Below are 12,462 nucleotides of genomic sequence, written 5' to 3'. Positions count from 1 at the left end.
CCCATGGGTGTTCCGTTGATTTGTTCGTATATCTGGTTGTTGAATGTGAAGTGTGTTGTGAGGCACAAGTCCAGTAGTTTAAGTATGCCGTCTTTGTTGGTGGGTTCAACGTCCTGTTATGTCTGTTCAGCAGGTTGGCTATTGTTTCTCTGGCTAGGGCTTTGTCAATAGAGGTGAACAGTGCCGTTACGTCGAATGAGACCATGGTTTCTTCCTTGTCTATGTGTATATTTCTGATGCTGTCCAAGAATTCCTGTGTTGACTGTATGGAGTGTCTGGATCTGCTGATCAGGTGTTTCAGTTTCTGCTTTAGTTCTTTAGCTAGTTTGTGTGATGGTGTCCCTGGTAGTGATACTATGGGTCTGAGTGGGATGTCTGGTTTGTGCACTTTAGGTAGTCCATAGAATCTGGGGGTGTTGTTGCTTTCAGGTTTCATTCTTTGTAGGTCAGCCCTGGTTATCTGTCCGTTTTTTTTTGTAGGTTCCTCAGTGTGTTGTTTATCCTATTGGTGAGCTGTGGGGTGGGGTCAAACTCCCTCTTTTGGTAGGTGTTGGTATCTGCAAGTAATCCACTAATATATCCAATAAAGAATTCAGGAGAACTTGTCTTTCTTTGACATTGGTGAGAGTGTCACTGTAGCTGCCAGGTCAAATATTTCCGATGACTAGCACAAATGAATTAAGGGGGAAGCTGGTTAACAACATTGAGAAGAAAGAAATGGCATAAACTACACCTTTTTTTCAGCAATACTCAAACACGGTACAAACAACTAATCGAAATAACTCCGTTCTGAGCAAAGGTCACTGGACCTGAAATGTTAACTCTGATTTCTCTCCTCAGATGCTGCCAGACCTGCTGATCTCTTCCAGCAGTTTCTGTTTTTGTTTCTGATTTCCAGTGTCCGCAGTTCTTTCGGCTTCTATTCTGACACTGTGTACAAATGCTTTTGTACACAAAGTGGTAGTGGCTCTACCTCTGAGCCAGGAAGCCTGGGGTCAAGTCCTGCTTTGCTCCAGAGGTGTGTCATAAATGGGTTGATGAGAAAATATCTAATTCCCTGAGTTTCTATCTCCTGTTTACAGTTTTACTTGACGGTAGATGATATCAGGAAGAACAGGGCAAAGGCATCTGAGCAGAGGCTGGCAGAACTGAACAGTTATGTTCCTGTATCCTCATACACTGGGAAACTAACTGAGGACTTCTTGCGGCAATTCCAGGTAAAGTACAAGAAAGAACATTTTCTTTAATCTGTTTATGGATTGAAGTAAACATATTAAGACCTTTTATTTTTAAATGATATCTGGAATCCATAAAATCCCTACAGTGTGGAAACAGGCCCTTCGGCCTAACAAGGCCACACCGACCCTCCAAAGAGCATCCCACCTCGACTCATCCCACTACCGTTTCCGTGTAATTCTGCTCTCCTTTGACTGCATTCCCCCCTGTTCCCGGTGTTGGGTCAGACCACACCATGAAAAAATTCCCTTAAAATCTTGGCTTGGGAATTCTAGTGTCTTCTGCAATTTGTTTTATTTCTCCTAAAATAAAGGCTCACTAGACTCAAAAGTTTAACTCAGTTCTCTATCTCCACAGATGCTGCCAGAGCTGCTGAGTTTTCTGCATCAATTTCTGCTTCTGTTTCTAACATTTTTCTCCATTAGTTAGCTTCATGGTTGTACAGTCAACCTGGGGGCCATTCTGTCTGTAATATATCTTGGTGTTGAACCATATAGCATTGAGGATCTCTGTGGTCACACAGCCACCAACCCCTGGCAGGAACATTGGGTCCTGAAAGTGTTAAAATATGCCAGGTAGTCCCCAGGAGGTGAGGGTTTGGTTTTGCCCCTCAGTTGTGCACACAAGTGACTGAAGTATTTTCATTGTCTGTAAAGCACTTTTGGATGCTCAATGGTCTTAGAAGGCACTATACAAATGCAAGATTTTATTTTCTCTGATACTTAATTACTCGTCAACGGTTTTACAAATAGAACACATAGAACACAATAATCGTTTTGAATATTGCTGAATAAAAAGACTCTCCTGCCCAACCAGCTGTGCTTTTCCAGCCCCACACTTTTTGACTCTGATCTCCAGCATCTGCAGTCCTCCCTTTCTCCTTATTCCCCGTGTCTAAAATGTTTACAAAACTCCTCCTCAGGTGGTTGTGCTGACCGATTCAACACTGGAGGAACAGCTGCGGATTGGGGAATTTTGTCATAATCAGAACATCAAGTTTATCGTGGCGGATACCAAAGGCTTATTTGGGTAAGGGCACCCCACTGTTTTGTAAATATTGAATGGATGATAACGGAGCTTGAATCCTTGTCATCTCCACATACTCCATAGGGAAGCTGTAAGAGTAAAGCTCCTTCTAGTTTATTTGCTTGTGTGTTTTTTTTGTCAGCGATGGCTGAGCTAGTAACACACTTGTTTCTGAATTTCTGAGTTCAAATCCCAATCCACGGCTTGAGCACAAAAATTCAAATGGGTATGTGACTGCAGTATTGAGGGACACCATAAACAGATGCACTGTGTCTCACTGGGAAAATGGAAAGTTATGCCAGCACTATTTTGAAGAAAAGCAAGGGATTAATTCCCCAGTTTCTTGGCCAATGTTTATCCATCAGCTGACATAATACAAATGGTGCATTATCTGGTTGTTATCATCTTGCTTTTTGTGGGAATTGTTGAGTGCGAACTAGTAGCCATATTCCCTATGTTACAAAATTGACTGTACTTGAACAGTGTTTCATTGGATTTACATCATTTTGAGTCATCTAGTGGCTGTGAAAGGTGCTATATAAATGCAAGTCTGTCTTTTCTTTGGGATAGGAGTGTCACTGGCCATGACTTATTATGGTTGCAAGCCACTCAGTTGAATCAAAGCATTTCCCAATGGGGAGTGTTTTGATACCGCTACTGGGGAGTGGTTGGATACAAGTGATTGGCTTGCAAGGCAAGTCCAAGGGCAGTCAACTACGTTAGCAAATTTTGAGAAGATTTCTAGCTCAAGTTGAGGTTCTGGAAGTAAGTTTGCTCACTGAGCTGGAAGGTTCATTTTCAGACGTTTCATCATCATACGAGGTAACATCATCAGTGAGCCTCTGGTGAAGCATTGGTGTTAGTGACCCACTTTCTATTTGTGTTTAGGTTTCCTTGGGTTGGTGACATCATTTCCTCTAGTGATGACTTCAGTCTCACCAATGGCCTTCTACCACAGTCTGAGGGTATTTTTATTCACTCGTGGGACGTGGGCATTGCTGACGGAACTAGCATTTATTGCCTGTCCTAATTGCCCTTCAGAAAATGGTGGTGAAATGCCTTCTTAAACAGTCCGTGTGCTATAGGTAGACCCACAGGTCATGAGGGAGGGGGTTCGAGGATTTTGACCCAGTGACATAGAACATTACAACACAGTACAGGACGTTTGGCCCTCGATGTTGCGCCAAACTGTGAAACCAATCTGAAGTCCCATCTATCCTACACTATTCCCTTTTCATCCATATGTCTATCCAATGACCGTTTAAATGCGCTTAAAGGTAGCAAGTCTACTATGGTTGCAAGCAGTGCGTTCCAAACCCTACTGCTCTCCTGAGTAAAGAAACTACCTCTGACATCTGTCCTATATCTATCACCCTCAATTTAAAGCTATGTACCCTCGTGATAGCCATCACCATCCGAGAAAAAAGGCTTTCAATGTCCACCCTATATAACCCTCTGATTATCTTATGTGTCTCAATTAAGTCACCTTTTTCTCTCTAACGAAAACAGCCTCCAGTCCCTCAGCCTTCCCTCCATACCAGGCAACATCCTGGTAAATCTCCTCTGAAGCCTTTCCAAAGCTTCCACATCCTTCCTTTAATTCTGTGACCAGAATTGTACACAATACTCCAAGTGCGGCCACACCAGAGTTTGGTTGACACTGAAGGATAGGTGGTCTATTTCCAAATGAGGAAGGTGAATGGCTTGAGGGCATTCCCATGTTTCTGCTGTTCTTGTCCTTCTAGACAGAAATAATTGTGAGTTTGGGAGGTGATCCCTACTGAATTGAGTTGAATTGGAATTGATTTGAATGAGCTTTACTGTCACTTGTATTTAAATGAGTACAGTGAAAAGTTTTTAAGTCACCACTTGCGCGCCAATGTATGTACAGAGTACCTAGGTACAATCCTTAGTTACAGAATAGAGCAATGAAGAAAAAAAAAGTTACATTACAGCTATACACAGTATGGTCATAAGTCAGAAAAATCAAGAAGTCAAAAAGACAAACATCTCGGGAATCTTGGTGAATCTTTGTAGTGCAATGTTGCTACTGTGCTATGGAGTGAATGTAGTGCCAATAAAACAGGCTGCTTGCTATAAGCATTTTTGGTAGTGCCTGGTCCAGCACTTGTAAAGAACCTGATCCAAAATCATTCCAAATGACTTTAGGAAAGCTGAACTTAACCTTGGGTTTCAGTAATGTAGGCTATTCAGTTTCTTAGTCATTATAAATTCTTTAATATGTAGTTTTGTTTCAACAGTACCTTCCAAATCTATGACTTCCATCTAGAAGGACAAGGGTAACAGATTGGAGGTGCCAGTGTTGGCTGGGCTTCCAATTAAACCTGTTGGACTATAACCTGGTGTTGAAGGGTAACAGATGCATAGAAACAATGATCACCTTCCTTGCCAAACTACATACTATCTGACTTTGAAATGTATCGCCCTTCTTTTATTGTTACCGGGTCAAAATCCTGGGACTTCCTCCATAACAGCGATGTATGTGTGCCCACACCCCCGACCTTTACAACAGTTCAAGATGGCTGCTTATCTTAACCTCGTCGAGAGCTGTTAATGATGGGGAGTAAGTGCTGGCCTAGCTAGCAATACTCATATCCCAAGAAATAAAATTTACAGTAAGGTTTTAAAATGTCGTTGCAAGTATCTGTCAAAAACATTTTAATTGGAGGAGCCTTATTTCTGAGGAATTATAAACAGAAGAAAATGGTACCATGTTTATTTATTCCAGTCTGGGGATGTGGCCACTTTAGTGGAGAGCTTGGTTTCCAGGAGGAAGTTTTCGAACCTCAATAAAAATCACAGCAACTTGATATACACTTAACCTAAAATTCTAGGCTGCATGATTCAGCCAATGGAGACAAATATTAGAATAAAAGTCTTTAATATTGGACAGCTTTTCTTTTGTGAACAGTGTAATGATTAGAAAGCTGTTTGGCATCAGTCTGATGTTTGTTCTGAAATGCCAAGTTGAGTTCATAGACTGGGTGTTTCTGCTTTATTTAACAGCCAACTATTCTGTGACTTTGGGGAAGAATTCACAGTCATTGACAAGAATGGTGAAGAACCCCAGACAGCAGTAATAACCTGGATCACCAAGGTAAACCGTTTCCTCCACTAAGGAACAACTTGTCACACTTTGCCGTTTTCTCCCTTCCTGATTTGTTCTTGCTCATCATTTTGTTGCAGAGAGATATGATTTTCACTGCCTTTTTAGTGGGTGTTTGCAGAGAGTGCTATCTGCTTCTGAGAGTGCTCAGGACTTGATAGACGCTAGATAAATGCACAGACACTCTCCCGTCTCACACTTGAGAAATATTGCATGCCTTTTTTTAGATTAGATTCCCTACAGTATGGAAATAGGCCCTTCAGCCCAACAAGTCCATACCGACCCTTCGAACAGTAACCCACCCAGACCCATTCCCCAAGTCTATATTTACCCCAGACTTACGCACCTAACACTGTGGGCAATTTAGCATGGTCAATTCACCTAACCTGCACATCTTTTGGATTGCGGGAGGAAACCAGAACACTTGGAGGAAATCCATGCAGACACTGGGAGAATGTGCAAACTCCACACAAACAGTCACCCGAGACTGGAATCTAACCTGCTAACCACTGAGCCACCGTGCCGCCCACGTACTTCCGTGTACTCCATTCACCAATTCTCCCCTCCTCCTGGTGCTGTGACCCACTTATCATTTCCAGTCAAGACCATGGCAGTTACATTACTTATCCACTGCTTTTGATACATGAGAGGTCTGTGGTGAATTCGGGAGGGGCAAAGTATGGGAAATGTGTGGCTGTACATCACCCCTGCCCAGCCAATTCCCAAACACAATCACATCAGTTTTCCCAATCTTTAACTGGTGGAACTTTTAATTCATCCAAGGCTGAATGTCAGGCCACAATCTGACAATGCAAAGGTTAGCAATGGATTGAGACAGATAGTGTAATGTTAGAGCTATGCACACATGGAATTGACTTCAAGAGGAAGCATGAGGAAGAGGAGGGGTCAGGGTTATCAAAGATCACAGGTAAGAGTAGGGTGGGTGGTGCCTTATTCACTTTATGAAGGAGGCTTTCTTTATGTGACAATACATTCTCTCCAGCATCAAAGAGATGTAGCTGGGCTTTTCATTCTTTATGAAAGATTAGAAATGCAGCACGCCATAATAACTCTTCAGACTTGGAAGAGGCCTTGATGCTTATAATTAGAACATAAAACTGCAAAGGCACCATCAGCATAAGGAAGACAATAACACATATTTCCATTTAGGAAACTGCTAGAGAATCTCATCACATGGAATCCGCTAAGACACAGTTTTTTCAATGTATATGAGTCATTTTTGCCATCAAAGTCTGAGTGGAATTCTGATCACCCACCATTTTCCTGATTTTCCTTCCCCTTAACATTGGGTGATCCGCAATTGATCTGGAGTTTTGGAGATTGTCTTTGAATTTTTGTTTTTCCTTTTGGTATCCTGTTCCAAAAAAATTTCTGAGATTCCATAAAACTAAACTAATACCAGGATTGTTATTGGAAGTTATTAGTTCTTGTCTTTGTCTTTATGTTATCATTATTGTTCCAATAAAAAAGACTCTTCTCCTTAAATGTGTATTTAGGATTCGGCTTTTCATCAGGAGGTGGCAAAAGCAGAGCTTCAAAAAATGGGATATCCAAAAGTTGTTTTGCAATAGATAAGAACACCTAAAAGAAAACTATGAAGTCTTCAGATTCAAATGTCCGATTTTCTTCTCCCTGCCCCAGGGTACTGACAAAAATAAGGGAACTGAAAGCTGCATGCTTGACCAAGAAAAACAAGGATTTGTCTGCCTTTTGAAGCCTTCTGTGGCTTTTGTATACTTGGCATCTGTTCAAATACACGGTAGCATTTCTTCAGTGGCTGAAATAGACAGCAGCATTTGCTACTACAGTTTATTTAACATTACGGTTTCCAGAACTCCCACTCAGAACCTTTGACACATTAAAGGGGAAGTATTTGTCATTTAATTGTGATTCATTTTGGCAGTACATGGAATGCCAAAGTTTATGATGAGACATATGAAAGAAAAGACTAAGAATTAAATGCATAAATTTATCTTGATCATATTGCAGCGTTTCACAAACCAAGCATCTTTTCTGTGATTCTTTAATTTCATGTGATCTGTTCCTTAAGTGGAAAACTGCCATTCCCATCAGATGCTGGACATTCCAGATTGATATGTGACTGACTCAGTGCTCAAACACCATATGTCTTCTGATTTGAGGTTGAAGCAGTGCTCTACACTCTTGGATATATTAAGTTCAAGAAGTCATAATATTGTCTTTTCTGATCCAATGAAATTTGAAATAAGTGAAGGGTCTGATATCTGGATACAATAGCTTTCCAATTAGCACAGAAAAAGCAAAACAGATTGAGTAATCCACTAAATTTGTAAATTACAAATTCAATTACAGTAAACTCCCCCAATCCACTGGGTGGTTTCTCATGGTCGGCTTTAATGTTTAATGGACACCAAGAAATTCACTAGTACAAGCCAAGTGTGTTCTTCAAAAATAAAAGGTTTTTTATAAACAAATTTCTGCCAAACAATATTTGCAAACCCACCACACAGAATAAGCCTCTCTTTGATTAAATAACTTTCTTAAATTTGATTTCAAGTAAATGTTAGTTGGAATGTATTAGTTTTCATGTGGATTTCAAAAGTTTTTTGTACTATTAGAGGCAAAATGGTTAAGCAAGTTAATAACTCACTGGCAAAGGCTAGTGCAATTAAACATTTAAAAGGCATCTATATGGGTATATGAATAGGAAGGGTTCAGAAGGATATGGGCCAAGTGCTGGCAAATGGGACTAGATGAATTTAGGATATCTGGTTGGCATGGTCGAATTGGAACGAAGGGTCAGTTTCTGTGCTGTACATCTCTATGACTGCAAATGTATTCTTCATTGAATTGTTATCCAAAAGCTTCACATCTATTTATTAATAGATTTGAAACAGGTTGGTTGAACAGAAATTGAGACATAAATTTTCTTTGTCCAGACAGTTTATTCACTGTACCAGTCCCAATTATTCCCCTTTTTTTCTGTTGTTGTGGGTAAATCACTATTGATTAAGAAATCTCACAGACATTCAATAAGACCCCACAAGTAAGCAAGTTAAGCCTGAACTGAACTTGAATATTACCCAGTCAATGATGGAATTTAGCTATAATTCCAACCAACAGTGTCTGTGTCTGATATTCAGGGTTTGATACTAGTGAAGTATTATTCTTCAAAGTTCTGCTGAAGAATAGTTCTGATGTTGGATTCTAATACAATGTTTCATCCTTCAGAGCTATGAGGTGACATTATTATTGACTTTTTAGATTCTTTCACCCAAAACATTGATTACTCCTCCAGAGTCAGAAATAGCTTCTTTGTTCCTTCTTATATTTGGCATTGACTTATCTGTTTGAAGACACAGCTTTCCTATGATTAACTCCTTAATTTTTTTTCTGCAGCGCAATCATTTGTCCTTGTGGCATAAGCAGCCAGTTATTAAGCAAATGTCAAAACAGTTTTGTTTATATAGCCTTGACTACTTTTTCCAGGCATATCTGATTGCTTTCAATTTTCATATAAGTTTGTCTTTGATTTTTAATAGTTTATTCCAGACAGAGTTATTGCTTCTTTCAATCTATGAACAGTTAAAGTTCTGAAGTTTATAATTTCGCACTATCCAAATGAGATGTCAGTTAATAGCCATCATCTGTTTTTCTTCTAACCTTAAATTACATGCTATATTAGCAGATGTACCTCTTCTTAATGTATATATTTTGTGCCATGAGTTAAATAATGTACATGTTATATTACAATTAAACCTTACAAACAAGGATCTAGTGGCACAATGGTGGTATCCTTTCCTCTGTGCAGAAGGTCCAATTGTTTTAGAAATCTTTTTTCCAACATTTCCTTGACACTAGCAAGGTCAGTTCTCAATCTTGTCTGTGCAACATCCTTTGCCAAATGAACATTGTCCCAAAAAGAATCATAATCAATGCAACATTCTATGAGCAGTATTTTCTCAGTTTGCCCATTGTGTAAGATATCCTTCATGTAAGATATCCTACATGAGTTCAACCCCCATCTGTATTGTTTTGACTCACACCAATGTTTCATCAGCTAAGATCCTCTAAGTTACCCTTGTAATTTTGTTCGCTGCTTAGGCTAATGAATAACATTTATTACTCTTTTCCACCAAAAATATGATAAACACTGCCAAACCAGAAGATTAATCTGGAAGTTTATCAAGTGACGCATAATCCAAGATGAGAAACTTCTTATCTTGTGGATCATCGAAGGCTAGAAATCTGCATGCACATTTCTCTGAATTTAATCTTTTCAGTGCTTTATTTATTCTCAAATCCTTTTCTACCATTGCATATTTTGCCATATCATTCATTTCCAATGGTCATAACCGGCATCAGGCTAAGTCTGAGTGTGCAGTCAGTCAGACTGAATAATCAAACTGCTAAACTAGTCTATGTCTACCTTAGCTGCAGGATCCTCTTTCTATGATGTCCTGGTTATATTTACTTGGAGGCAGTTGAGATCTTCTCAGTGAGATTATTGATCCAAGTTTACTCACAACTTCACTCTGCCTGATATCTGACCCTGTACATTTGAACATTTTGGAAGAGCCAAATACAGTTTAAGTAGATAGTTTAAATGGTGGAAAAGCTGAACAAGACTCTAGGAAACACAGAATATGTGATCGGCACATGTATATGTGATTGCCAATTATTTGTAATATAATTGGCACTTAACCCAGAATACATTTGCTGAAATTTCTTGTTATTTGATGAAGTTGTTCAATAAGACAAATAGGTAAGCTAATTACTCAGAATATCGATTGATTTTTCCTGTATAAATGTTAACAACAAAAGATTAGTTTAATACAGATTGTGTTATTTTAGTTTAGGAAGGTAAGTGTTTCTTAGTAAGGATTTCTTTTAAAAATAGAAACAAGGTGCGTGTGTCTCTCTGGAACAGTGATTTAAGTCTAATCTTTCTTCGGAGCAGATGACTGGCTGTTACAAAAAGATGCTTAAAATGTTGTATTTATGACAGGTAGAGTAAACATTTATGTCATAATGTTTACTTTTAGTTCAGAAGAATCTAGCATGAGTATTTTTTTTAAAGTCTGTTTGAAAAACAGCAGGGTTCAGTTTCGAAGCCAGTTTAATTGCTCTGCTAGAAAGATTCAGGACAGTACAAGGAATAAGTCACTAGTTTGTGAAACCAGGCGAGTTTGATTAGAAATCTGCAGGTTATGAACACAGAAAAAAGAAATTCTCAGATTTGTGAGAAATTCATGTTAGCAGATTTGGAAATTATCATATGAATTGTCCACTATCTATGGCAAAGAAACTGCCAGGAATCAGAGCACTAAAGAGTTGAAATGGGGTGTAATCTCTTTGGCCTTAGCTCTCTGTCAAGAAGCAGGTCAAAAATTTACTTCACTGTGTTATGAGATTATCTAATTGTCTTCTATATTTAGTTTTTTACTTTTTTATTTTGTGTAATAAACACTCTTCTGATAAAGACAATCTGAACCCTCTTGAGAATATGCATCAGTGTATAACTAACTAAATAAAAATAAAATAAACATAGGATCTCTCAAGAGAAAGTGAGGGCTGCAGATGCTGGAGATCAGAGCTGAAAATGTGTTGCTGGAAAACCGCAGCAGGTCAGGCAGCATCCAAGGAACAGGAGATTCGCCGTTTCGTTCCTGAAGAAGGGTTTACGCCCGAAACGTCGATTCTCCTGTTCCTTGGATGCTGCCTGACCTGCGCTTTGCCAGCAACACATTTTCAGATAGGATCTCTCAAGCCAGGTTTCTTTCTGAAATTTGACTGGTCCAGTAGTGCCATCAGCTGGGATCAAAATACATCAATATCCTTGACATCCTTGATGAAGCTTTAACAGGCAACACCACCAAAGGACAGTATGCAGTGTCAAATGAAAGGATCTGCATATCAACACCAGAAGTGTTCACCCATTTTGTATTGGAAAACACATTAGAGGAGTACTGACTTTAAGGCTCTTTGTATCGAAGTGGAAACATGACAAGAGGAAAGCCCACATTGTGTGGAGCCACAGAAAATGGGGAAGATACTAAATGAAAATTTTGCATCAGTATTTACTGTGGAAAAGGATATGAAAGATATAGATTGTAGGGAAATAGATGGTGACGTCTTGCAAAATGTCCAGATTACTGAGGACGAAGTGCTAGATGTCTTGAAACGGTTAAAAGTGGATAAATCCCCAAGACCTGATCAGGTGTACCCCAAAACTCTGTGGGAAGCGAGAGAAGTGATTGCTGGGCCTCTTGCTGAGATATTTGTATCATCAATAGTCACAGGTGAGGTGCCGGAAGACTGAAGGTTGGCAAACTTGGTGCCACTGTTTAAGAAGGGTGGTAAAGACAAACCAGGGAACTATAGACCAGTGAGCCTGACATCAGTGGTGGGCAAGTTGTTGGAGGGAATCCTGAGGGACAGGATGTGCATGTATTTGGAAAGGCAAGGACTGATTTGGGATAGTCAACATGGCTTTGTGCATGGGAAATCATGTCTCACAAACTTGATACAGTTTTTTGAAGAAGTAACAAAGACGATTGATAAGGGCAGAGCAGTAGATGTGATCTATATGGACTTCAGTAAGGTGTTTGACAAGGTTCCCCATGAGAGACTGATTAGCAAGGTGAGATGCCATGGAATACAGGGAGAACTAGCCATTTGGATACAGAACTGGCTCAAAGGTAGAAGACAGAGGGTGGTAGTGGAGGGTTGTTTTTCTGACTGGAGGCCTGTGACCAGTGGAGTACAAAGTTGAAACTTTATTGCTGGAACAGCACAGCAGGTCAGGCAGCATCCAGGGAACAGGAGATTTGACGCTTCGGGCACAGGCCCTTCTTCAGGAGTACCACAAGGATCAGTGCTGGGTCCTCTACTTTTTGTCATTTACATCAATGATTTGGATGTGAGCATAAGAGGTACAGTTAGTAAGTTTGCAGATGACACCAAAATTGGAGGTGTAGTGGACAGCGAAGAGGGTTACCTCAGATTACAACAGGATCTGGACCAGATGGGCCAATGGGCTGAGAAGTGGCAGATGGAGTTTAATTCAGATA

At 39.8% G+C, this 12,462-nt stretch overlaps 1 protein-coding gene across 1 annotated transcript in view; it reads left to right on the top strand.

Annotated features, from left to right (window-relative positions):
- The window catches only part of uba1 (ubiquitin-like modifier activating enzyme 1), a 276,198-nt gene that overhangs the window by 10,832 nt on the left and 252,904 nt on the right, over nucleotides 1–12,462 (top strand). The window contains exons 4-6 of the mRNA XM_043708625.1: nucleotides 1,083–1,217; nucleotides 2,159–2,265; nucleotides 5,290–5,380. Coding sequence (XP_043564560.1) covers nucleotides 1,083–1,217; nucleotides 2,159–2,265; nucleotides 5,290–5,380 — 333 coding nt within the window. The remainder of the gene's footprint in view (nucleotides 1–1,082; nucleotides 1,218–2,158; nucleotides 2,266–5,289; nucleotides 5,381–12,462) is intronic.

This window comes from Chiloscyllium plagiosum, chromosome 18 (genome assembly GCF_004010195.1).
Source record: "Chiloscyllium plagiosum isolate BGI_BamShark_2017 chromosome 18, ASM401019v2, whole genome shotgun sequence".
Classification (NCBI taxonomy): Eukaryota; Metazoa; Chordata; class Chondrichthyes; order Orectolobiformes; family Hemiscylliidae; genus Chiloscyllium; species Chiloscyllium plagiosum.
The sequence above is the reverse complement of the archived record's forward strand: the minus strand, read 5'-3'. Positions and strand labels throughout refer to the sequence as shown.